The 24,608-nt window shown below is 46.5% G+C and overlaps 1 protein-coding gene across 1 annotated transcript in view; it reads left to right on the forward strand.

The window, feature by feature from the left end:
- The first annotated feature begins 506 nt into the window (after positions 1–506).
- The window catches only part of LOC120858571 (voltage-dependent calcium channel gamma-2 subunit), a 120,362-nt gene continuing 96,260 nt past the window's right edge, over positions 507–24,608 (forward strand). The window contains exon 1 of the mRNA XM_040234714.1: positions 507–1,916. Coding sequence (XP_040090648.1) covers positions 1,706–1,916 — 211 coding nt within the window. The 5' untranslated portion in view covers positions 507–1,705. The remainder of the gene's footprint in view (positions 1,917–24,608) is intronic.

The following is a 24,608-nucleotide window of genomic DNA, read 5'->3' on the forward strand; positions in this document are numbered from 1 at the left end:
AACTTAGAAGGACTCACATTTCACCCATTTCCCGTGCAAACATATTTATCCTTGAGATGAAAATCGTTGCCCAGGCTCTAGCCGCCAGTCACCCTTTTGCACCCTTTTCCATGAATATTCTTTCCAAAATGTCTGCTTGTAGGAGCAAGATTCAGGATTTCTACAGAAAACTACAGAGAGACACACACAGTGCGCTGCACATCCCCTGTTAGCCAGAAAGAGACAGAAAAGAAAGAGAAACGACCAAAAGCGACACAGCTAACGAAACAAAACAGATCCCCCAAACGGCAAAGTGCAAGCGACGATTTCAAAAACACATAGAGACCGTGTTTGTAATTACCCATCCAGGTTATATTTTCAGGGCTTCCAGGCAAAGAACCGGCTGGTTGAAGTTTTGTGCCCCTCTGACTGTGATGGGAGGATTGTATTTGAAGCTCTGGGCACGTAGAGATGGAATGAGAAGGAGGCTGAGCTAGAAGAAACACCGAGGGGGGAGGGAAAGGGAGAGAGTGTGAGAGAGAGAGAGAGGGAGCCGAGCTATCTCTAGCTACGCCTTCTCTAAGCTCCGGGAGCCCAGGAGAGCGCTCGTTTCAGGATTTTGGGAGAGGGGTGAAAAGAGGAAAAGGCAGCCCCCGCTCTGCCCCGGCCTTGCTGCCCCCGAGGGCAGGGAGGATTCCGGCCGGCGCCCCCCTCCTGGCGGGCCGCCCTGGGAGCCGGGGAGCGCGCGAAGCTGGCGGCGCAAGGAGCTGTCCAGTTCAGCACCACCCGGTAATGCAGTAGGTGGGAGCGCCTCCTCCGGGGGCCGAGCCGGCCGGGAGTGGGGTGGGGGGGCAGGCGGGCGGCCCATCCTGCAGCAAGACGCCGGCACCCCTGTTTCCAGGAGCTTTGCAGATAGGGGGAGGGAAACCCGCCTCGATTCTCTGGGAGAAACCCCCTCCCTCCCCCACTTCGCCAACACTACCACCGCCACCAACAACAATAACCGCCGCCGCTGCTCGTCCTGCCGCCGCCGCCGCCGCCGCCGCGCCTGCCCGCCCTGCTGCTGCCGCTGCCGCTGCCGCTGCCGGGGCAAAACCATGGAAGGCGAGACCCCCGCACCTGTTCAGCTGAGATCAAGGGCTTACAGAATACTGGGAAGTCTGGTCTGAAACGAAAGCTCCCGAGACCCCCCAAGGAAGAGAACTGGCGAAGCAAAGGATTTTCATGGCGCAGGCCGCAGAGCCGAGAGCGAAGACGGAAGGTTGCATCTCGGCTTCTACAATCTCTAACTGTCTAGGTCCCGACCATGAGAGATTGTGTTGAGAATGCGGCTGTTCCCTGGTTCACTGTGGAAGCCATCTCCAAATTAGCTATCACATATGGAAACTGGAGACCAGAATTTTAGGAAAAGAGATTAAGGCATCTCACTTGGGGGGGTGGGGGGTGTCTTTTTATTTTTTCCTTTTTTTTTTTTAATCACTGCAACTGGAACAGTTTCTGATCTCAAAAGGCAAGCCTCTCTTCCCGTGTGATCTTTATAATTTACACTCTTTTCCGTGAGCTTTTCTTACCTCCCTTTTTCTATATCTCTCCACATCCTCTGTTCACACATATATCCTTTATATTAGTAGTGGAATTATTTTTATTTTTTGCTTTAGTACTCGCACCTTCACACACACTCTCCTGAGAACCCGAAGTCGGTTGGGTGTTTATATAATGAAGAATTATGGGGCTGTTTGATCGAGGTGTTCAAATGCTTTTAACCACGGTTGGTGCTTTCGCTGCCTTCAGTCTGATGACCATTGCTGTGGGAACCGACTATTGGCTCTACTCCAGAGGGGTTTGCAAGACCAAAAGTGTCAGTGAGAATGAAACCAGCAAAAAGAACGAGGAAGTTATGACCCATTCTGGATTATGGAGAACCTGCTGCCTAGAAGGTATTTGATTTCCCATCTCCTCCCCCTCCTCACTCCCCTCCCCTTCTCACTCCCCCTTCCCCACCCGCCTCCAAATAAGTCCCCTTTACATTCCACCATTTTCTTACTTCACTCCTTCCACCAGAGATCAAGGCTGGTTGGGTGAGTTTCAGAGGAAAGAAAATCAATAAGCAAAAACCATACTCAACTCTCCAGCCTCCACTACCCCCCTTCCTTCAACCTTCTTCATTGGAATAATCTATGATATGATGAAAACAAGAGATTGTTTTTAAAAAGTCAAATGTGCTCCACCTGCTTTGGAATCATTAGGATTTGCCTTTTGATGTAGTATGCCCATCTATGAGGGTATAAAAAAACAATTGCCTCTCTCAACATTGCTCCTCTTTTCATAATGAAGAATTCCAAAATGTTCTTCCTTTCCCTCTTCCTCCCCTTACTCCCCAAAAGTCCAAGACACATCATCATCTGCAAATCTCCTTTTTTTGAAAAAAAATCTGTTGTTTCTAAGAAGCCTTATTTGGTAAATCCTAATTATTCCAGGATCGCAAGCTGAGTTCAAGAGCATTTCGTAATGTCTATGAGCCACACATATCGTTCGAGGCAACTGGCTGCATGTGTATGTGTGTTTTAACGTTTACAAAGTCTAAAAATACGTACGTCTCTAACAGGAAACAAACCCAAGTTCTAATAAACAGCAATTCACTTGCAGGTTAGGCTGAGAACCAATTCACTTCCACGCAGAGTGACATGTCTGTTATCCAGAAGCGTGTAGAGTCAGCATTGCAGCCAGCTGGGGAATCAGACATTGAGCAGGGAGGCTAGGAGGGAGGTGAGAGCATGGGGAGGTTGTGGGGGGACAAGAGGGAGCCGTGAGGGGGGGGGAGGAGTGTCAGCTGTTTACCTTGATCTTGCAGGGTCATTGGGACATGTGTGCCTGTGTATGTGCTGTGGGCAAAGCGGTCCCACAGAGGATAGGCTGGGAGATCAGGGTATGGATGAAAGCATGTGCTTCTGAGACACATTAATAAACACAGGGAGGGGGCTAGGAAACTCCTGCAGGTCATACAACCTGCATTTAGCAACAGACTTTAATATAAGGGGCTGCATGTGAGTGGCTATCTGTGTCTGTGTGTATAAGCTACAGCCACCCATAGAAAGACATACACAGAGAGATACATGTTTCTGGGTGGAAAGAAAAGCTGATGTGCTTTGCTTCTGATATGAACCAATACGGAGGCCGTTTGAGCAGCGTCGGGAAGCGGGGACTGCAGGATTGTTTGTTAAGCTCAACATGGGATGGTGGTGCAGGGAGTTGAAGCCAGGAGACAGGGGAGAAGAGAGGGAAACGGACTAAGAGGAAGAGAACTGATGTGGCCCCAGAGTCTAGCCCAAACTGAGCAAAAGCTGCTCTTTGGGAAATGATTATGCCTGGGGAAAGAGCACAGATTCCATGCCCCCTCCCAACAGTCTTGGTGCAAATGGTTGACTGATGGCTGAACATGTTTTGAATAGCTAAGTGACTTCATTGAGCAATGGTCTATTTGACGCATACTGCATTTGGTGCCCTTTCTCAATCCAAACCGCTGCCTTGAACATAGTCTGCAGAGGAGCTCTATGCTGAATACTATATGCTCTTCCCCAGCCAGAGAATCAATATCGGGAAATTAATAGGCGCTGTTTTAAACACACCCCTCCTTTAAAAAATGAAGAGCCTTTCATGCAGCTAGTCATTAACAGTGGAAAGACTTCCATTTAATTAAACATTTATGGCAGACTTTAATTCCAAAAGAGAAGAAAAGCAAAGTGAATGAGGGTTGCTTTAGGGAACACGATCATAGAAGCAATTTGCCTTGCTTGGATTTTAGTTAGACGGACGAAGATATACAGCCAAGAGATTAAAGACAGGACATGGTTTTAGAAGAAATATTCCCAGACATTGGTGACTTGGAATAAATATACTTTCTTATCAGGGTTTTGTTTGAAAATTCTTAATACTATGATCTTTTAAACATTTTTCTAATTCCCGTAAGGGAAGAGGACTAGAGGTGGCTTGGGGTAACTTGTGTGTTAAAAGGCTTAAATATTTTCATTAAAATTCCATCTGTTTGGTGTCCACATCCCCAAATGTGCTGCCCACCCCCTTCAACTTTCTCTCCAAGCTGTAACCCCACCTCGCTCCCAGAATCATCCCTGAAAGAGTTAGTATTGCAACATGTCCCAAGGATTGTGTGATGCTCCCAGAAGCCCGGGGTTTCGCTCTTCTCCCCAGGATTGAGGCCTCCAGACCATGCGTGTCGGGGGCTGGGCCAAGTTTGCCTTGGGGATTGCTGTTCCTTTTCCACTTGTAGCCCAGGCAGGAAGGGTTGGTACTCAGGGCTCCAGTTCAACCTGACTGTTAATTTCCAAAACCTCTGTCCATATGGGGTTTTGTAGGCCTGAGACACTGTACCCTCTCCCCTTAGGAAGCTGGGCTTTGGCCAATTACGATGTGGTTTGAAGGTGTTAAAGATACATATTCTCAAAAACTGCACTGATTTCCAAAGATTATAAGTGCACTTATTTCTGCAGATTGGCATATATGGTTCTTGTGGGGCATTCCTGTACTTGCTGTTTTGAGCATTCCAAATAGGATCAGCCTTTATGGAAACCAAGTTGTCTGGTTTTCCCAACCTCTGTTTTTGGTGAGAAACTGTACTTTCAGAAAAGATTTCCCATCACCTCTTTGTTAGGTTTCCTACTCGTACCCAAAAAGTTGTGAACAGATTTCTAGTCTTCTCCCCAAGATGCTGCTAATGACTCCAGATGAAAAACTACCTCCTGTCTTCTTCTGGTCTCTTTGGCTACCTGGTTTTCATTAAGGGTTTTTGTCCCCAGAGATGATTTTTTTCTGTTCACTTCTTGGTGAAAATAAGAATCAAAAAACATTTCCTTGCATCCATGACTGTTTTTGAAATGAATTCGTCTGTTGAGGCATGAGAAGGGGACAGGACCACCTGTTAGGGGCCGACACAGCAGGAGGGGGAGAGGAATCCAGAGGAAATCACAGCCTTTCTTCTCTCCCTCTGCAGAGTGAGCAGCAGGAGTGTTTCTGTGTGTGAACTTGAGACCCTTGGCAAGCTAGTGTCCTTACTGGGATTTGAGGGCGTGGGGGGCAGATCTGTCTGCTCATGGATCCCATGTAAATGGAGAGTGATGGGAGAAGTTCTTGAACTTTTCAGGAAAGCTGCTTTAAGAGCCTCCAAATGGAGAGATGAATTGGCCCTTTCAGAGAAGAATTCAATAAAATCTACAACAGGACACTAAAACAGCTTGTTCCAAGCATGCTGTCTCTGGGCCATGTGGTGGCTTGCTGCTCAGGATATTAACCTCTGTTGTCCCCAAAAGAAATCATCTCCAGGGGCAGCAAGAAATTCACTGTTTGTGTTTGTTCCCTCCTGTACATTTCTCCCCTCTGTCTGGGCTCCATGTCTTCCCCAAAGGATTCCCAGCCTTGCGGAGGAGGAGCTAGCAACGGTACACTGTGGTCCTAACAGAAACGCCCCATTCCTTCCCACTCCCTCTTTCACCTTTTTCCTTGCTGAGGCAGAGCAGTAATCTTTCTCTCCATCCAGACTGTTTGGTTCCCTCTGCTGAATTTCTGAGCTTCTCTTCCTCTCTTCTCCTCCTCAAGCTGCTTACTCACAGGGGCTCTGCCATCCATTCTACATCCCCATTCTCTCTGCATAAGAAGTCGCTGGGTTTTCTTGAACTATTTTTTTCCAAGTTCATAATTTCATAACGTTTTCTTGGCCTGCAAGGTGGCAAGTGCCTCACACTGGGTTCAGCCACGGCTCTCTTGTTCCACAGAAGGAAGGTACATCTCTTTTATTTTAGCAATGCCAGCTGCCTTTCTTGGACACTTTTGTCTTTAAGGGTGGAAGAGTTGAGTTTAGAAGTTACTAATGGGCCTACATACTGTGTACATATCACTCCATAATTCCCGAGATATTTTAACCTTCTAGGTACTTTGCACACAGTTGGTACAGTAAAAATATGTATCAATGGACTGATGCAGAAATTCTTAAAATTATTGAAATTAATTCAAAAATCATAAGGACATGTGGCAAGTTATTGAGACAGAAGAAGAGAGGGGAAGGGGTGAGGAAACCAGAATGATTTGTTTGCTTTTCCTAGAATTTCTTTTCTATTTAATTTTTATATCATATTGGAGTGTAGTTGATTTACAATGCTATATTAGTTTCAGGTATACAGCAAAGTGATTCAGTTATACATACACATATATCCAGTCTCCTTCAGATTTTTTTCCCATATGGGTCATGGGATTTCTTTTTTTTAAAGAATAATAATGAGTCATGAATTCATTGTTGTAAAATAAGAACATTCAAAAGGAGTCAGTCATTGGGTTGCCCAGCTCCTAATTAGCTAAAGAAAAATTGTCAGTACACTCAGTCTCTACAGGGAAGAAAAAAATAACCCACTGATTTTCTTCCCTTTTCTGTTTAAGGTATGCAAAAGCCTAGTTTGATCCTAATATTCACCAGAACAGACACTTCGGGCAGAGAGCAGGCATCAGAGACCATCCCTGTGTAGCTTCCCCAAAACCTTCTCCAGAATTCTTTATCAAACTTCTCCACCCAGTTCCCTAGACCTCAAGAACTTTGCCCAAGCCCTTAGGTTCTGATTGGCAGTTTTCCATAGAGGCAGGTCTCACAGTCCTATCCCTTCTCACCTTGTAAGACAAGCCTGACTCCTTTACTGAGGAACCAGCCCTGCAAATCCCAGCCCATTCACGCTGCCCTCCTGCCCTCACTTTACAGGTGCCAGGTGTAACACCGCACCACATGGGCAGAGCCAGAACTTGAATCCAGGCCTCTTGTTTTCATCCTGGAAACTCCAGAGAGCTCTATGCACAGACCCTGGCCTCTGTGGCCTTGTGTTCACATTCATTGTCAGCAGCTGATTCTATTCTGTCTGTATCCCACTGAGTATCCTCATTGAGCGCCTGACCCAAGCATGTCAGGACACCGAAGTTCTGACCTGCTGACTCCCTGACATGCTACTCCTTCCAGCTGCCCACACCTTACAAGGTGACAGCTCTGTCCTAATCCCCTCACTCCCACGAGGCTGAGGAGACGCAGCACTGAACTTCAGGCTGGACCCACCATGTGCTTCTTTGGTTTTGCCCTTTTATTTTGGAAGTGTCTCAGTGTAAACTCTCCATGGGTTTTATGTTGGCCAGCATTTTTCAGAAACTAACAAATTTATGTCCCCTGAAGTAATGGAAGTTTTCAGAGGCAGCTTTGTGGTGTGTGATGCAGCTGACACAATTTTGCAGCCACACAGACCCGGGTCCACTTCAAGCGCTGCAGCCTTCTGAGCTGTGCAGCTTGAAGCAAGTCATTTTACCTCTCCAAGCCTCAGTTTCCCTTTCCACAAACAGGAAGTCTAACAGCCTTCTCACAGAGTAGCTTGTTGGAATGAAGTCACAAATGTCTGTCACCTTCTTTCCTGACTACCTGGTATAAAATTACAGTCAACAACCTCATACATTGTACTGCTGGCTCTGTTTTATTTTACTTTTTTTTACAGACTATGTCTCACCTTCTAGCACACTATGAAATTTACTCATACTACTTGTTATCTATCTGCACCACTAGACTGTCAACCCCATGAGGGCAGGGATCTTTGTTCTGCCTGTTGCTGTAACCACAGCAAGTGTGATAGCACAAGATATCAACTTATCTTAGCTGGCAAGTGAAGAAGCCACCACTGTCTGCTACAGGGTGGGCATTGAGGAACGGAGGTCACTTCCCATCATCAAAGGACTATTCTTTAAATTGCACACTAGTGGCGATGGTGGCTGAAACATCTTTTTTTTTTTTTGACATTCCGAAAAATAAATAATAGAGTCAACACAGAAAGAAGGGAGAGAGAGGGAAGGAGAAGGAGTGGGAGAGAGTTTCAACACACAAGGGGCAATAACAAAGAAAGATAATAAAAAAGTAAGTGCCTGAGAAGGAAGTGCTGGGGTGGAGCGGGGGGAATATCCTCTAAATAGACACTTGCCACGCTTTCCTCTCTGTTCATCATCCAGAGCGTCTGTCACACAGGTCCTCGGGGAGAGCTTCCCATGAGTGTTAGCTTTCAGGTCAGTGGGGGAGGAGGATATATGTACTCAGACTGATAATGCAGGAGATTGTTAAATAGTTCAAAATTCAATGGTCATTTTTAGACTTGAACATAAAAAAATATCTTCCATATTCAGATGAAATACGTGTTTTAAGTTTCCAGGTTAGTTTACAGTGACAAATTAAGCAATTCCTTCATTCATTTATTTTATTGGTTAAATCTTTGAGGAGTCCCTGCAACTTGCCAGGTGCTGGGTCAAGGGTTGGGGTCATGGTGGGCAGCAACTCCCTTCAAGGTCATTGCCCTCAGAGCCTTCTGGAAGAGACAGATGCTACTTCAAAGACTCTTCATATATATATATATATATACACACACACACATATATACATATGCACGTGTATGCTAAGTCACTTCAGCTGTGTCTGCCTCTTTGCAACTCTAAGAACAGTAGCCCCCCAGCTCCTCTCTCAATGGGCTTCTCCAGGAAAGAATACTGGAGTGGATTGTCCTGCCTTCCTTCAGGGGATCTTCTCAACCCAGGGACAGAACCTGTGTCTCTTATATGTATGTATTTTACAACTATGATAGTGCTCTCAAGGGGAGTCACATGAGACTGTGAGTTTATGATATGAAGATAGATCTAATCTGAGAAGGCTCCCCTGAGGAAGTGAGATGTAAATGGTTATCTGAAGGATGCGTCACTGGGTGAAGAGAGGAGGAAGGAACATTTCAGGTTGGAGGGCAGAAAGTACAGAGACCAGTGAGGGAGAGAAGGGGCAAGTCCTGGAAGGAGGCCAGGGTGGCTGGAGGGTCCAGATGGACATGGAATGGGGGTGGTGATGGTGCTGGATGGAGTCGGGGGGTGCAGAAGGAGGACCCAACAGTGCGGAGCCTCACTAGTCTCGTTAAAGACTTTTGCTCTTCGACTTCTGGCTTCTTGTTTAAAAGCTGTGTGACCTTGAGCTAGTTAATTCTGTCAGTACCTCCTTCACCCTATCTATCTAAGGGAGCTGATGATGCCTGCCCTAAAGCTGTGAGGATTAGAGCGCCGTTCCCTTCTCTTTGTCATGCTCTTCCCTTGGCTCAACTGGTAAAGAATCTGCCTGCAATGTGTGGGATCTGGGTTCAATTCCTGGGTTGGAAAGATCCCCTGGAGAAGGGAACGGCTACCCACTCCAGTATTCTGGCCTGGAGAATTCCATGGACTGTATAGTCCATGGGGTCGCAAAGAGTTGGACACAACTGAGCGACTTTCACTTTCTTCACTTTCCCAATCCCACCTAGATCTGAGTGTGGTGGGCTCTTTGGCCTGAAAACTTATGACAGCCCAGGGAAGGGAAGAAATAGATTGATTCAACTCCAAACTAAGAAATTCAAAATATGCTTAGTGGAGGTGTTGATGGTAGGTGGGCACAGGGAGGCAGAAGTGAACAAGACCCACCTCCTACCCTCAGGAGCCGATGGGCAAGTCCCATCAGGAAATCCCAAAGAACAAGCATCTTACAAAATGACTCCATTTCACACAAGACATGTGGCATAGCCTGCTGCCACCTCAGCTTATCACCCTCCCACAAACTCAGAGAGATTCCCTGAGTTTCTCTGAGACGTCTCTAACAATCAGTTAGGATCATCGAGGATTTGAGCTGGAATTGGAATGAGGCTCAGTTAAATCCTCCAGACTTTTTGAAAATAGGAATGAGACTAGAAAGATGTGAACTGTGCTCCCCAAGGCCAAGGAATGCATGTCAGCCCTTGTGGGATCGCCAGTGAGCTCTCTGCCCTCGCCAGGACCCTGGTCCTTTTCCCTGCAGGTATAAAGGGCTCTGATCTCCCAGTACTGATGCCATTGGTTATAAAAAATGAACTAGCTACTTAAACAGCTTTCAGGGCAGGGGAAAACAGATTTAATATAACACCAGTTGTAAAACACACTTTAATTTCAGAAAACTTAAAATTTAAAATATGTGCCTTGGAAATCAAAGGAAGATGGCTGTCTTGCTGGCAGACAGAGATGCAGGCAAGGTGTTGGGAGAGCCCAAGGGATTTCTCCAGTGCCCTTAGTGTCTGTCCTGCGACTCAAGAAGCAGGTAGGAGAAGTGTGTGGTCTTACAAGCACATTTTTTACAAGGAAAAGGGTGATTGTTGATCTCTGCTCTATAGCTGCTCCCTGAGTCCTTGCCAGGTACTGTGTGAGCAGCTAGGACAGAGGCAATAGCACCATCTACCCTCAAGGAACTTCTAATCTAGAAGAGAAGACACACCAGTGAGCAGGCAATGATGACGAAGCAGCAAGGAGCCTAAGCTCAGAGCGTTCTGGGACCACGGAGACTAGGAAGAAGGGGATCCGGGGATGACGGGGTTCAGAAGGATGCATGGGAATGTGAAAGCTGGGGAGAGGAAGTGTACCTCAGACAGAAGAAACGGCAAGTGCAGAAGCACAGACACCTGAGCAGCCAGGCCAACAGTCCTGTGTGGCTGGAGCACAGAAGGCTGGGACTTGGTGGGCCGGGGGAGGTGGGCAGAGGGGATGGGACCCCACGGGGACAGAAATGGCTCTTGTGGAATAGTATATGTTTCATCATGGAAGGAAAGGGGACCCAGAGAGATGGTAAGCGAGGGATGGTCACAGGTGGCTTTGCTCATTCGTGAGATCGCTGGCTGTTGTGACCCTAGTGGATGGGATCCCAGCCCGGCAGAGCTGGTGAAATTTAACTGAGAAGGGCAAGCACAGCAGAAGGTCTTGGCAGAGACCAGATGACGTGCCCTAAGCTGGCTGTAGTGAACAGAGAGAAAGGGGGCACAGAGAGAAGATTGTAAATGATGTGTTGAATACAATCAAGGTGCTTCAAGGCCCTGCCTTCCCAGCAGAACAAGCCTTTACTGGGCTGGGCCCTGGGGCTGCTAAGTCACTTCAGTCATGTCTGACTCTGTGCGACCCCATAGACGGCAGCCCACCAGGCTCCCCCGTCCCTGGGATTCTCCAGGCAAGAACACTGGAGTGGGTTGCCATTTCTTTCTCCCTGGGGCTACAGGGATGCAAAAAGTCTCTGATCAACATCATCTTCTCCTTCTAGGGGAGTCTTCCAGACCATCCCGTCTAAGGTAGCCCACCATCCTGTTACCCGATTGTATTCCCTTCTTTAACATCTTAACATTGACTTTTCTTTTTAGCATTTACTTGCTTACGGCTCTGTGTCCCTCTAGACGCCTGTGAGCACTGTGAGGGCTGGGGGTGTGTCAGCCTTGGCACAAAGAGTGTTTAGGAGCTAAATGTCGAGTAAATGATTAAGGCAATAGTGCCTGCCCTCAGGGACCTCCCATCAGGGGAGGCTGTGTGTGTGTGTGTGGTGTGTGTGCACACACACTCAGTCCTTCCAATTCTTTGTGACTCATGGATTGCGGCCCACCAGGTTCCTCTGTCCATGGGATTTCCTAGGCAAGAATACTGGAGTGGGTTGCCATGTCCTACTCCAGGGGATCTTCCCCAACCCAGGAATAGAACCCGTGTCCCTGCATTGGCAGGCAGAGTCTTTACCACTGTGCCACCAGGGAAGGCCACAGGGGAGGGAGGTGGACTCTTAAAAATGCCTCTTGACTCCTCTTGACAGTCATCTCTCTGAGGTTTGGCTGAAAGGCCCTTGAGAACAGGAAGGGGATTCCCACACACCCTGCAACCTGGGATGCTCTTGGAGCATCTTCGGGGCCACAGCTCTGCCACAAAGCTTCCGGAAGCTGATAAGCCACCATGAGCCTGTTCCCTTCTGGGCGACTATCACCTTTTCTCTCAATCCAAATCCTCATGTTTATCGCCTGGCTCAGAGGTACCAACTTAGCAGCCCTGAGTTGGCCTCAGAGGAGCTGCCTCCCCTTTCTCCTTATGGACACTATATTTATTCACTCTTTCCTGAACTTCCTTGACCTTGGGTAGTCTTCCAGCTGCAAACAAGAATGCCACGGATTAGGTGCGAGATCGCAGGTGCACTCTTGCCGTGGCCTCATTGAATGGTTCAGCATCTTGTTTGCCAACCATCCAATGTGCAGTTTACATACCCCAGCACCAGTCTCTTTCTCTGGCCTTGCCACTGGGTAAAACTCACTGGTGACCAGCTGTCATTGATCCCTAGACCCTTCTTTATCTCAGTTTTGCCCCATTCTCTCTTCTTTCACTTTCCGGGCATAAAGGATCATTCCTTCTTTTCTGCCACATTTTCCCCTCAAACTGTTATCTCTGTCTGCACAAGTCTTATTCTTTATCCTTCTTGAATTTTCCCTAAAGCTGAGACCTCTCTTCCTCAATTTTCCTCCAAAGTATTTTGCAAAGAAAGTAATCCTGAAAAACAACTCTCTGGCATCATTTTCTCACTAATAATAACAATAATAATAACTAATCATTCCTTGAATCCTTCCTGTGTGCTGAGCATTATTTAGATGTTTCCCAGGGTTGCTCTTACTTAATCTTCACAATTCTGAAGATATGTGCTATGATATCCACTATCTCCATCTTAAGAGAATCAGAAAAATTAAGTGACTTGTCCAAGGTCACATAGCAAGTGGCAGACCTGGGATTCCAACCCAAACCTGTCCAATGCAAAAACCTGTGCACGGCTTCTATTACACTAATTATGTTTACAATTTTCCCCTGGCCCCCAAATCTGTAAATAAATTACTTTGAGAAGTTGAAGACAAGGCTAAGCAGAAATTGCTATTTCTAATTCATGCATGATGAAGTGTTCAAAACTTTGAAGCTTAAATTAGCATATGCTTATTACCTGGGGCACAGTGGGGAGAAGTGGAGAGCCTGCCAGGTTTTCCCACTGTTTAGAGTACAGAAGGATGCCTCAAAATGCATAGACAACCCCCTTTCTAGTTCATGGAGGGGGAGGAGGTGAAGGCATACATATATTCTTTCTCCCCACCCTTGCCTAGAGGGCCATTTCCAACCACATCCCACTTGTCTTCCTTCAGGGTTTAGCTCTGCCACCTCCCACCCTGCTCCCACCTGGTTCACACTCCCTCCCTCTTTCCTTCTTCGGCATCTCTGCATGTCTCCGATGCAGCATCTTCCATCTTTTCTGTTGCCTGTTTCTATTTTTGCCTCCACCTCCAGACCATGAGTCCCCAGGTCCATTTCTTCAACAAAATGTACTCAGTCACGGCTGTGTGTCAGTCACCCCTCTACGCTCTGGGTTTACAAAAGTGATCAGATACCACCCCTGCCTTCAAGGGCCTTATGCCCCAGCGGGGGATTGGAGGACCCAAGCAAGAACACCCAGGAGTGGAGAGATTGTTTCAGGAAGAGATGTGAGAGGGCATGGGGTGTTTGGGGGTCCACACGAAGGTTCTAGTATTGCTGGAGGAACAAGTGTGGGAGGGGAGGTAGGGGAAGGTATTAATACTGAGGTTTGACTTTAGACAGAGACCACATCATGAAGGGATGGTTCACTTGCAAAGAGGTCTAAGAGGAGAATTTTCCCAAGGGAATGATATAATTAGATGTGCATTTTAGGAGGATGGCTCAGGAAGTTGTGTGATGTAAAAATGGGAAGAAGAGGAAGATGGAGTAGGGAGTCCAGAAAGGAGAAGGCTGCACAGCCCAGCAAGTAATGACTCAGGTGACCTCAGATGGGGAGGGCAGGGGTGGGCAGAGGAGCTGGCGAGCAAGGGAACAGACATCAGAGGATCCATAGGACCCAGGGCTGTCACTTTTGTTGAGTAAAGTGTGACAGTGAGTGACCTTCACTGAGACGGGACACACAGGAGACATTTGCCCCAGGAAGAAGGTGATACCTTTAACTTTGGGACCTGGCACATAGTAGGTGCTAGATTTTGTCATGTGTTGAATCTCAGATTCCCCCTAGCATCTCCATAATGAACACGATCAGCATTATGTTGTAGCCAGGCCTGGAGTTTGTGCCAGTTCTGGCATCTGACAGCCTGGGTTCAAATCCCAACCTTGTCACTTACCAGTTCTGTGTGACTTGACCAAGGAATGTTCCCTTCCCTAAGTCAGTTTCTCATGTCTAAGCGGGGAAAATTGTATCTCACGCTTGGGCTGGTTGTGAAATTTTAGTGAGATGCTCCGTGCGAAGTGCTTAACAGGGTGCTGGCACATAGTAAACACTCAATAAATGCCAGATGCTGTTATCACTAGGGTGTTTATTATTGATGATAACAAAAGTTGCAAAGAGTGACCTGCAAGTGAATTGTGTTTGGCCCTCAAAATGTTCTACAAATCAAGACATTTCCTATTAAAAAAAAAAAAAAAAAAAAAAAAAAAACCTGTCTCTGGCCTCCCTTGAGGAAAACGAAAACAGAGTTTTGTAACCCTGGGCCCCCTTCCTGCTTGGCAACAAACAACAGGAGCAGGGCAGCGATGTCCCTTCAGATGCAGCAAGTTCTCTGTGGCTCCCCAAAGTCTCTGCTGCTCCCAAGTATCTTCTGAGGCTACTGGGCTGCTCTGGCCCTCCTCTGGCCTCTGTAGGCATCCTAGTTTGTAAAGGCTCCTCTCTGCCAATGGCAAATTACAGGCAGAATCTTTGTCTTCTGAAAATGTACACAAAATACCACCAGCCTAGGCTGGGTATAGCAGCTAACACAGTGAATAAAGCCATGCATCTGGAAATAAATGCATAAACACCCAACATTCCCAAGCAGGGCTTGCTGATAAAACTCGGATGGAAGGCGAGCCTCATCTACTTCCCTTTACTCAGCATCTCTAGGAGAAGTTGTTGCTTAAAAAAAGAGATGCTCACCCAGTTCACACCACCCTTGGAGTTTCTGTTTCAGAGGCTGACATTTTCTGACCTTGACCCCAGTTCGGGAAATGCACCCCGTGTACCAACCACGTGGTGTGCTTTATTCAATAACTAAATGGCAGGCGCTGGGGAGACAGTCCCGTAATCCACGCTGGCTGAGGAGAGAGGGGAGGTGGGGGCGTTGCCAGAGGATGGGAGATTCTCTGCTTTAAATTTTTAGCTCAGAAGACTGTAGGGAAAGGAGGAACATCACAAGTTTCTTGGTATGAAAAATATGGTCTAGCAATTGCTGGGAAGGGACATGAACTTAAAGACTTGCGTTTGATCTGGGAGAATGCTCAGATCTGATCCTATCTGACAGTTTTTGAATGCTGGGCATGTCAGGCTCTGTGCTAATCTGTGGGGCACAGAAACAAGTCAGCTTCTACGGAGAGTGGTCTGCCCGGATTCCCCCTGGCTGACAGCATCCCTCCACTTCCCAGTCTCCCTTTCTTCATTTCATGTTTTCTGAATTTGTCTACAGTGTATATTACTTCTTTCCCAACTAGAATGTAAGTTTTGTGAAGCCAGGATCTTTTTCTATCCTATTTTCTGCCATAGCCCCAGGAATAAGATCAGCACCCAGCACCTAGCAGGTGCTTAGTTAGGGTTGGTTGGATGATAGAAAACATACCCCTTCTCTGAAGATCAGAAGAGACAAGCAGGTACTGAGACCGTTACCAGTGAGCTCAGGCACTAGGAAGGCCTGTGTGAGGGCCAGACATAAGAACAACTCTATTTGCCAAGATCTGGAAGGGATCTTAAGGAAGTGCCCTCTGCAGTGGGTTTTGGAGGATGAATAGGAGTTGGCCAAGTAGAACAGAAGAGAAAGGCACAAGGCAGATGAAGGAAATGAAGTCACCTGAGGCTGCCTCCCAAAGAGTAAGGTCAAGGAGAGAATAGAGCACTACTGCAGGGGTCCCCAAGCTCTAGGATCTAATGCCTGATCATCTGAGGTGGAGCTGATGTAATAATAATAAAATAAAGTCCACAATAAATGTAATGCACACAAACCATCCTCCCCAACCCCGGTCCATGGAAAAACTGCTTTCCATGAAACTGGTCCCTAGTGCCAAAATGTTTGGGGACTGCTATACTACCGGGTCTAGAGGAGCACTCGTCAAACTCTGATGTGAACCTTGATCACCACAGATCTTAATGAAACACAGATCCTGATGCAGGGATCCAGGTGGAGGCTAAGCCTGTGTTTCTAGGTCCCAGGCAAGTCTCTGATACCACACTTTAAGAAGCACACCTTTGGAGCATGGCCAGTGGGCTTTGGGTGAAAGTGAAAGTCACTCAGTCATGTCTGACTCTTTGCAACCCCATGGACTATAGTCCATGGAATTCTCCAGGCCAGAATACTGGAGTGGGTAGCCTTTCCCTTCTCCAGGGTGCTCTGGTGAACATGGGCTAAATCCTACTTCTGCCACTGGCCAACTGGGCCTGTTTCTTCACCTCTGAGAGGAGGAGGATAATCTTCCTACCAGGCACTGAGTCAATACAGAGTTCCTGGAGTTGGTGAAGCTCTTAGCTCAGCCCTGAGCACTTCATATCAGTATGTTTCAGGTAGGATTGTCATTAATGGCTAAAGGTGATTGCATGGCGGTGTCAGAGGAAGGGATGATTTTCCTTGTGAGCTAATGTTGTTTGAGAGCCTCCTGTGTGGTGGGCCCTGTCCTAAGGACCACTCAGATGTCACCTTCCATAAGCTACACAGCATTCTATAATATGGGTGCCATGTGATTCTTACTTTGCCAGTAAGAAACCAGAGTAAGTGCATTCATTTCCTATCGCTCCTATAACAAATGACCACAAACTTAATGGCTTAACATGACACAAACTTGTGTTGCAATTCTGTAGGTCTAAAGTCTGAAATCGGTCTCCCTGGGCTAAAATCAAGGTGTCAGCAGGGCTGTGTTCCTTCTGTAAGGGAAAAATCTGTTTCCCTGCCTTTTCCAGCTTCTAGAAACTGTCCACATTCCTTGGCCAGTGGCCCCTTCCTGCATCTTCAAAGCCAGCAGCATCACATAGTCTTTCTCACGTTGCAACCCTCTGATGCTCTTTCTTCTGCCTCCCTCCTCCACTTCTAAGGATATTTGCGATTACATTGCCTAGGCCTGAATAATCCAGAATAATCTCTCTATTTTAAGGTCAGCTGATTAGCAATCTTAATTCGATCTGCAACTTTGACTGCTCTTTGTCATAATATATGAAACATATTCACAGGTTATAGGAACTAGGATGTGGACATCTTTGGCAAGTCATTATTCTGCCTAGCACAGGGAATGAGTGCTTAAAGAAGTCCCCTAGTATCACAAGCTCAGAATGGCTCCCCTGGAAAGGATTTTATTTGCTCTTTGTTTTGTCTGTTTTTGGTTGTGTTGGATCTTCATTGCTGCTCTTGGGAGCCACTCTTCATTGCAGTGCACAGGCTTCCGTTGTGGCGGCTTCTCTTGTTGCACTGCAGTCTCTAGGCACCTAGGCTTCAGTGTTTGCCGCATACGGCTCAGTAGTTGTCACACATGAGCATGTGGAATCTTCTCAGACCAGAGACTGAACCCGTTTTCCTTGCATTGGCAGGCAGATTCCTATCCACTGCTCCACCAGGAAATTCCCTGGAAGGAATTTTAGAGCTTGTATCAAGAAGGATTGGATTTGACCACAGCAACAGGAAGAGAAAATTAACAGTGCTTTAAATAAGACAAAAAGTTCATTCTCTCTCAAGGAAACCAGTCTGGAGATATGAAATACAAGGCTGGTCTGGAGGCTCCACAAACTGGTTAGCAATGCAGGCTCCTACCAGCTCCCTGCCCCACCATCCAAAGTATGGCCTTTGACCCCACAGTCCAGTGTGGCTGCGAGAGATCCAGCCACTGCCTCCACATTCCAGGCATCAAGGTGGAGGATGACATCAAGATATAATGACAGAAGTCTCCTGGTACATGACTCATAGAGAGGTTTCCTGGAACATATCACACAACATTTTGGCTTTGGTATTATTGGCCAGAAGTTTGTCATGTGACTACATGTTAACTATAAAAAAGCTTGGAAAATAAATGTTTATTTCAGGTGGCCACATGCCTGGTGAAAAATGAGAGGCTCTGTTGCCACCAAAAAAAAAGGAAAAAAAAGGAAAGAAGGAAGGCAATTAGTGGTATATCCAGGGAGCTCACCCAGTCCAGACCCTCACCTCGTGACCCAGTGAGCATCTGAAGCTCAGAGAGGGAAGGGACCTGGTGCAATGGAGCCAACTAGCAACAGTGCTGGGACTAAGACCCACACCCCCAGTCCTTGTCCAGCATTTAGCCTCAAGCACCTGGTAGCACCAATAGTAAAGAACCTGCCTGCCAATGCAGGAGCATAAGAGATGCAAGTTTGATCCCTGGGTCCATAAGATTCTCTGGAAGAGGGCATGGCAACCCACTCCAGTGTTCTGGCCAGGAAAATCCCATGGACAAAGGAGCCGCATGGGCTATGGTCCATAGTGTCGCAAAGAATCGGACAAGACTGAAGCGACTTAGCACACACACGCCTAGCACAGAGCCAGGTACATGGTAGGAGCTGAGTTATGCTTATGGAACTGAAGGGACTTTGCTATCCTCTGCACCAAACATTCCCCTCTGGACCACACAGTCTGCTGCCAATGCTTTAGGGCAGATGAAACTCTGCCTTTAGCAGGCCCATCCGACTGCATTCCTGGGTCTCTTTATCCTCCTTTCTCCCAGCTTACATCCTTACTTGTATCCTTGGATAAGCTCTGGGCTTCTCTATCTATCCACAAAGTCACATGAAAGGGCGGTAGGATTTGGCCGAAGAGAGGCCTCAGATAGCACTGAGACGTGGAGGGCTTTTTTTCCTTTCCGGGATTTTCTCTATGACAGGGAGACATCTGCTTAGAGATGGAGCTTTATATCTGTGGTGGACTGTGGCAGGAAACTGCTTCTATTGTCTTGGTATTTCAGAGTTTTATTTTTGAACAGTGAAGTGAGGGATGGGGGCTGGTCAAAGCCAGGAGACATGTGGCAACTCTTAACTTTTTCCATGGGCTGTAAACACCAGAAGAGCTCCACCGTCAGGTCTGTGCCACCCCGGCCAGTTCAGACAGACAAGATGTGGTCCTCTCTTGTACTTTGTTTTCAAATCTTGGTCCCTTGAAACAGGCAGTAAGGGTCTTGAGACCAGTGTTGGGTTTGCCTCTGTGCACCTTGCCTGGCGTGGTGCCTGGCATGTGGTGGGCACTTGGATAAGAAGTGAGGGGGGTTTGGGACTTCCCTGGCTGTCCAGTGGTAGAGACTTTGCCTTCCAGTACGGGGTATGTGGGTTCAATCCTTGGTCGCGGACCTAGGATCCCAGATACCTTGCATTCAAGGAACCAAAACATAAAAGTGAAGCAATATTGTGGTAAATTCAAAAAAGACTTTTTAAAAAATGGTCTACATCAAAAAGAAAAAAGAAATGAGGAGCTGGTTGATAAGTCAGAATGAAGCCGCTAAGGCAATGTCTGGCATTGGTAGGCTCTCAGCAAAATTTTTCAGGGACAGAAGGAAGAAGAGGAAGGGAAGAAAGGACAGATGGAGGAAGGGAAAGAGGGAGGAAGAAATCAGTTTGAGTCTTGGCTGGCCTTGGAAGCAGCGGCTCAGAGAACAGGCGGCTCTCCCGGCCTCAGTCCTGGAATAGAGAATCCCTCCCGGCAGGACGGAGTTCACAGGAGAACCAGAGAACCTGGCCCGGAAGTTCTGTTTCAAAGGGCTTCCCCTCCAGCCCCAGAGCGCTGTGCCTTTCAGGCTTCCCAACGGGCCTCCGCTGCCACCGTACCTGGTGCCAGGGTTAGAGAGATGTGGCCAGAGGCAGAATGGGTGGGAGGGAGGGCTGTGGCGAGGGAAAAAGGGATGCAGAGCGAAAGAAACCCACCCCCACCCCATGCCTAAGCCAGTGGCTTTTCAAGCCCCGGGAGAGCAGGAGACGACGACGGAGGGGTCAGTGTTGGGGGGGAGGATGACGGAGGCAGGAGCTCAGCATAACCAGGGTCGTGGGGGGAGGGGTGAGAACTTGGAAGGGATGCGCCGAGGCTGCCTGGGCACTGGGGCTGCTGTCCCCTCTCAGAGCAGTTGGAAACAAAGGCCACAGAGACCATGGCAGTTGGTCAGAGGGAAGAGAAGCAGCAGCAGAAAGTGGGGAAGGGCCTACCTGTCCCAGGCAGAAACAGACACCCCTCGCAGCCCCAGAAACACTGCTGGAAGGATCACTCAATGTGGATCTGGAGACAGAAGGGAACTGCCAGGCAGGGGAGTAAATTCTTGTGGACTGAGCGATGAAGCCACAGAGCCTGTGGCCAGGACTCGGGCTAAAATTACAGGCCAGACAAGACCATAGGTCGGAGCAGCTTAGGACCATAGATTTTCCCTAGAACCCAACCACTCTCTGCCCTAGTTTCTTCCCCAGTTGATTGGGCAGCAGGATCCAGCAGAAAGGGCTCTGTTTGGACATAAGACAGGTCTGGGTTTGAATTCCAACTAGCTCCGCATCCCCAGGCAGGGTGCTTAATCTCACTGAATCACTGTATCTTGTCTGCAACAGGAGTAATAATGCTCATCAAGAAATGTGTTGTAAAAACACAAATAATCTGTACAAAGGATTTGCACACAGAACAGGGACTCGAAAGATGGTGGATGTTGTTTTAAAGCGAGATTTCTCATCCTTCAGCACATGGGGTACTACCTATATTATTTTTTCCATACCCAGGGACTACCTACGTTGTTATGAATCAAACACATTTCTTTAAACTGATCCCATTTTAGCCTCATCCTAAGCAATAATATCTAAGGAATCACTGGTTAAATAAACTGGTTAAAGTTTTGACACACATTGATAATACTCCACTTAAATTCATTTAAACCTTCATCCTTACACCAATGAAATATAAATCCATCTCTATAGCACAAAAGTCCATCATTCACTTCGCAGAATCACCATTGTGACTAATAAACCATCCACCATGTTTGAAAGAGATGGAGAGGCTGGTGTCCCTCCATCCCCATTACTCATCAGTTTCCTTCTTTAGATGATAAAGGGGCAGTGGGATGAAAAGTGAAGTGAAGGTCAGGGGCCAATCCACAAAAATTGCTTGGACTACAAGAGCTGTTCTGAGGCATCAGCAACCCTCAGCTCCTGGCTGCATTTTGACTGATTCTTCCATCTTGAAAGGACAATGGTGTGAACAATGGCCCAAGGAAAAAGAGCTCTTGAGCATACCTCCCCAGTAGACATGCTGGTTTGAGCTGGAGAGTTTTCTCTTCATTTTCCGGCAGGGTTTTCAGGAGATGCCCCTTCCCGAGACCACTCCAGTATTCTTGCCCGGAGAATCCCATGGACAGAGGGGCCAGGCAGGCTACAGTCCATGGGGTCACAAAGAGTCGGACATAATTGAGCAACTAACACTATACCACTACAACTAAGACCACCAGAGTGAACACAATTAGCTATTTCCTCTGCATCTACCAAAGCGGAAGGGATTTCTTTCTCTGTGCTAGATAGTTTTTCGAACATAGAAGGATTTGCCCCTGGTGTGAAGTACTGTGAGATTTCTCAGTAATGATTGTACCCCAGGGAAGAGGCAGTGGGGAGTGGGGAAGAAAAAAGAGCCTTTTAATAGTAGTAGAAACTACCTCCCATGACTGTAATGGCAGAAGGACTTGGGGAAATATAGGAAGGCTTTGAAATAAGGCGACAGGTAAGCCCAAGAGTCTCAAGGGTTAGGAATCCAGGTGCTGGGTCAGAGCAGAGAGACACGGGTATTTTCTTCCATACCTTTGGTCCTGACTTCATCACTGTGCTTCATAGGCTTCATGCCCCTCATCTGCAAAGCATACTCTGAACTTGAAGCCATGAATTTCACCCCAAGCCTGTTTATTGTGAAGATCCAGCACTGTCTCGTTAGAGCCTCGACTGCTGAGAAGAGACAATTCTTAAACAGTCGAACGAATCAACATGTTATTAGAGATATAAACTAATTTCTGAGTATTAATGTGGGGAACTGGAAATGAATCACAGCGTCTGTGTAGCCAAAAATAGAAAGCCCAGGAAAGGAAGGAAGGATGCCTCAAAGGAGGACTAGGGAGCAGCAGGCCTTTCCTTTGGAGGGGCCTGGGCCATCATGAACTCCTTGGCTTTGAGAGCCCGCTTTGGGATGGCAGGCGTGGGGGAAGTAAGCGTTCTCGCAATGAAGCTGATGAGATTTTAATAGCCAGACAGATGGTCTGAGAAAAAAAAGGAAGATTTTTTTTTTTTAAATAAGGGAAAACACTTCCATAGCCTCCCTTCAATTAAAATGAAGTGAGAGCCCTCCGTACTGGGAAGATGTATCACCATTATTAGTATTGTCAGTTTAGAGGTCTTCTTTTTAATAACTGCATGATTGAGCATCAATAGTAAACTAGGGTAGTGTTTTCAAACAAATTAGACAGTGAATCTGTCCACTGACTTTGGATACAATTAGTATTATTTTGGTTTCATTTAATCTCACAGTTTAATAGTGATCCCCAATAATTGTGCTGTGCTTGTTTAGGCGATCAAACATTTATCACTTACCAGATTTTTTCAGTGGCCATTCTCTTAATGACTGCAGGTTCCATATAAGCCACCATGAGTAGCCAGCATTTCTCAAAATCTGTACCACAAAACCTCGGAAGAAGAGGAAATAGATTAAAAAAAGGAAATCTTCAAAAAGAAAGAGGGCAGAGAAGGAAGGAAAAGTAGAAAAATAGCATCTATTAAGCACCCTGTTGTGTGCCAAATGTTTTTATTTTATCCTCAGAACAATATGCAGAGTCTTTCTTAAGATCCCTATGAAGCCAGTGAGGAAACTTGGGAGCTGAAATATTAATACCTTGTTCACAATCACAAAGCTACCAGGTGCAGAGGTGAGAATCAGGTTCACAACTTCCCTTTTGCCCTCTTCACTCCAGCATGGAGCTTCCTTCTCTGAGTACCACCAAGCTGTGGGAACCATCCCCATCCACGGAGACAGGCTGTCTCGTAGGGCTCCTGCACTGAGTAAAAGGGCAGCAAATTCACTGGGGAATTTTGCTCGTGGTCTGCCTCTGTCACTCTTCTTTCCTAAACCAATTATCAAATTCTCCTAATGGCTGAGCATTGTGGAGATAAACTGATTGTAGAGGGAGAGCTGATCCCCAAGAACATGGAACCCAGGCATCCTTTTGCTGTACCAGAAATGGACACCATAGGAAGAAGAGGAAGTGATATTTCTCATGAAATGTACACGTACCGAGCACACCCCTCCCACGCATTGAACACACTGGGAGCTACTCTATAGACCATATTTCATTCCATTTCCACAACATTTCCTGTATGGCAGTGATTTACCATTGCACAGATGAGAAAACTAATACTAAAAGAAGTCACATCATTTTTTTCTGGCTAATTGTTGGTGAACTTGGGATTTAAACCCTAGTCCACCCAATGGATTCCAAACATCAATGGTCAATTTTACTTCAGCTAGATCATGAATTTTGATAAGACAAAAAGAGGTGGGAGAGATTAAGGATATGGCCTGAAAGACTGAGAATAAAGGTGACCCAAGGGACCATGAATTTAATTCCTTCCCTGTCTGAGAGCTGACACTCAAATTCAATTCAACAAGCATTCTCACGACGTCGCCAATGTGCTCATAACAGGGCTAAAGCAGCAGGAGCTGATCAAAGATTTGGATTTACTGCCTTCTTTCATTGTAGAAACCTTTTTTCTGAATAGAGTTGTACTCTTTCTCCCATATAAAGATAAAGTAATTTAGTTGCTCTTCACCATGGTGTTTTCAAATAGGAACAGTCTGGTATCTCTACTAGGGTGTTGTGAGGCATTTTCTATAGTCTCAGCCACTGCAGCAATTACTTTAGGCTCTGAGAGCTAAACCAACTGCAATTGGTGGTGGAGAAATGAGGAAAAGGAAGAGGGAAGAGTCTCAGAAATACAACCAAAAGTAGAACAAAAATAAGATAGAAATAGTAGAAAGATGACAGATAAATAGATCATTAGATAGATAAATAGAGGCAGGTTTTGAGCTTCTAACTGACTCATGAAGAAAGATAAACATTCTTCAAATAGTAAAGATAGGAATGATGTTTTTTTATTTTTGACTCTTATTCTTTGTAAAGGACAAATTCATAAGTAAGGAGGTTGCCAGGAGAAAAGCATTTAAGAGATAAAGAGGAGGATCAGTTGATCGGATCTGGTGGTGGTGATGGCAGTAGTAACAGTGAAGATGGTGGTGAAGATGGTGGTGCTGGTGGTGGTGGTGACAAACGTGGTTGTAATTGTCAGGAATCTGGTGGTTACCGAGCTGCTGCTGCTGATGGTGATGGCAACAGGGATTGACATCATAACAATGGCTAATATTTGCAACATTCTTCACAGTACCCAAAGCCTTTCAACTTGCATTGCTTCATTTTAGAAGAAAAAAACTGTTCACAAGAGGATGCTAGATTTTTCAAAATAATAACTGTTTCTAATCTTAGTTCCACCCTGAGTGTCATCCCATCTCATCCAAGTTGAGAGAAAAAGGAGTGCAGTGGGCTTGCTCCATCAAATGTAAGTGGACAGTTAGACAAGGATAATCAGACAGTTATGGAAACTAGGGCAATGTTGCAAAAGCCCTCCCCAGTTTTCCCTCAACCAATCGCTCCTACCCCAAGGTTATTCACCCAAATTAGTGCCCAAAATTGATAGTACAAAATGCCCTTGTCACCTGATA

This window comes from Oryx dammah, unplaced genomic scaffold (assembly GCF_014754425.2).
Source record: "Oryx dammah isolate SB20612 unplaced genomic scaffold, SCBI_Odam_1.1 HiC_scaffold_29, whole genome shotgun sequence".
Lineage (NCBI taxonomy): Eukaryota > Metazoa > Chordata > Mammalia > Artiodactyla > Bovidae > Oryx > Oryx dammah.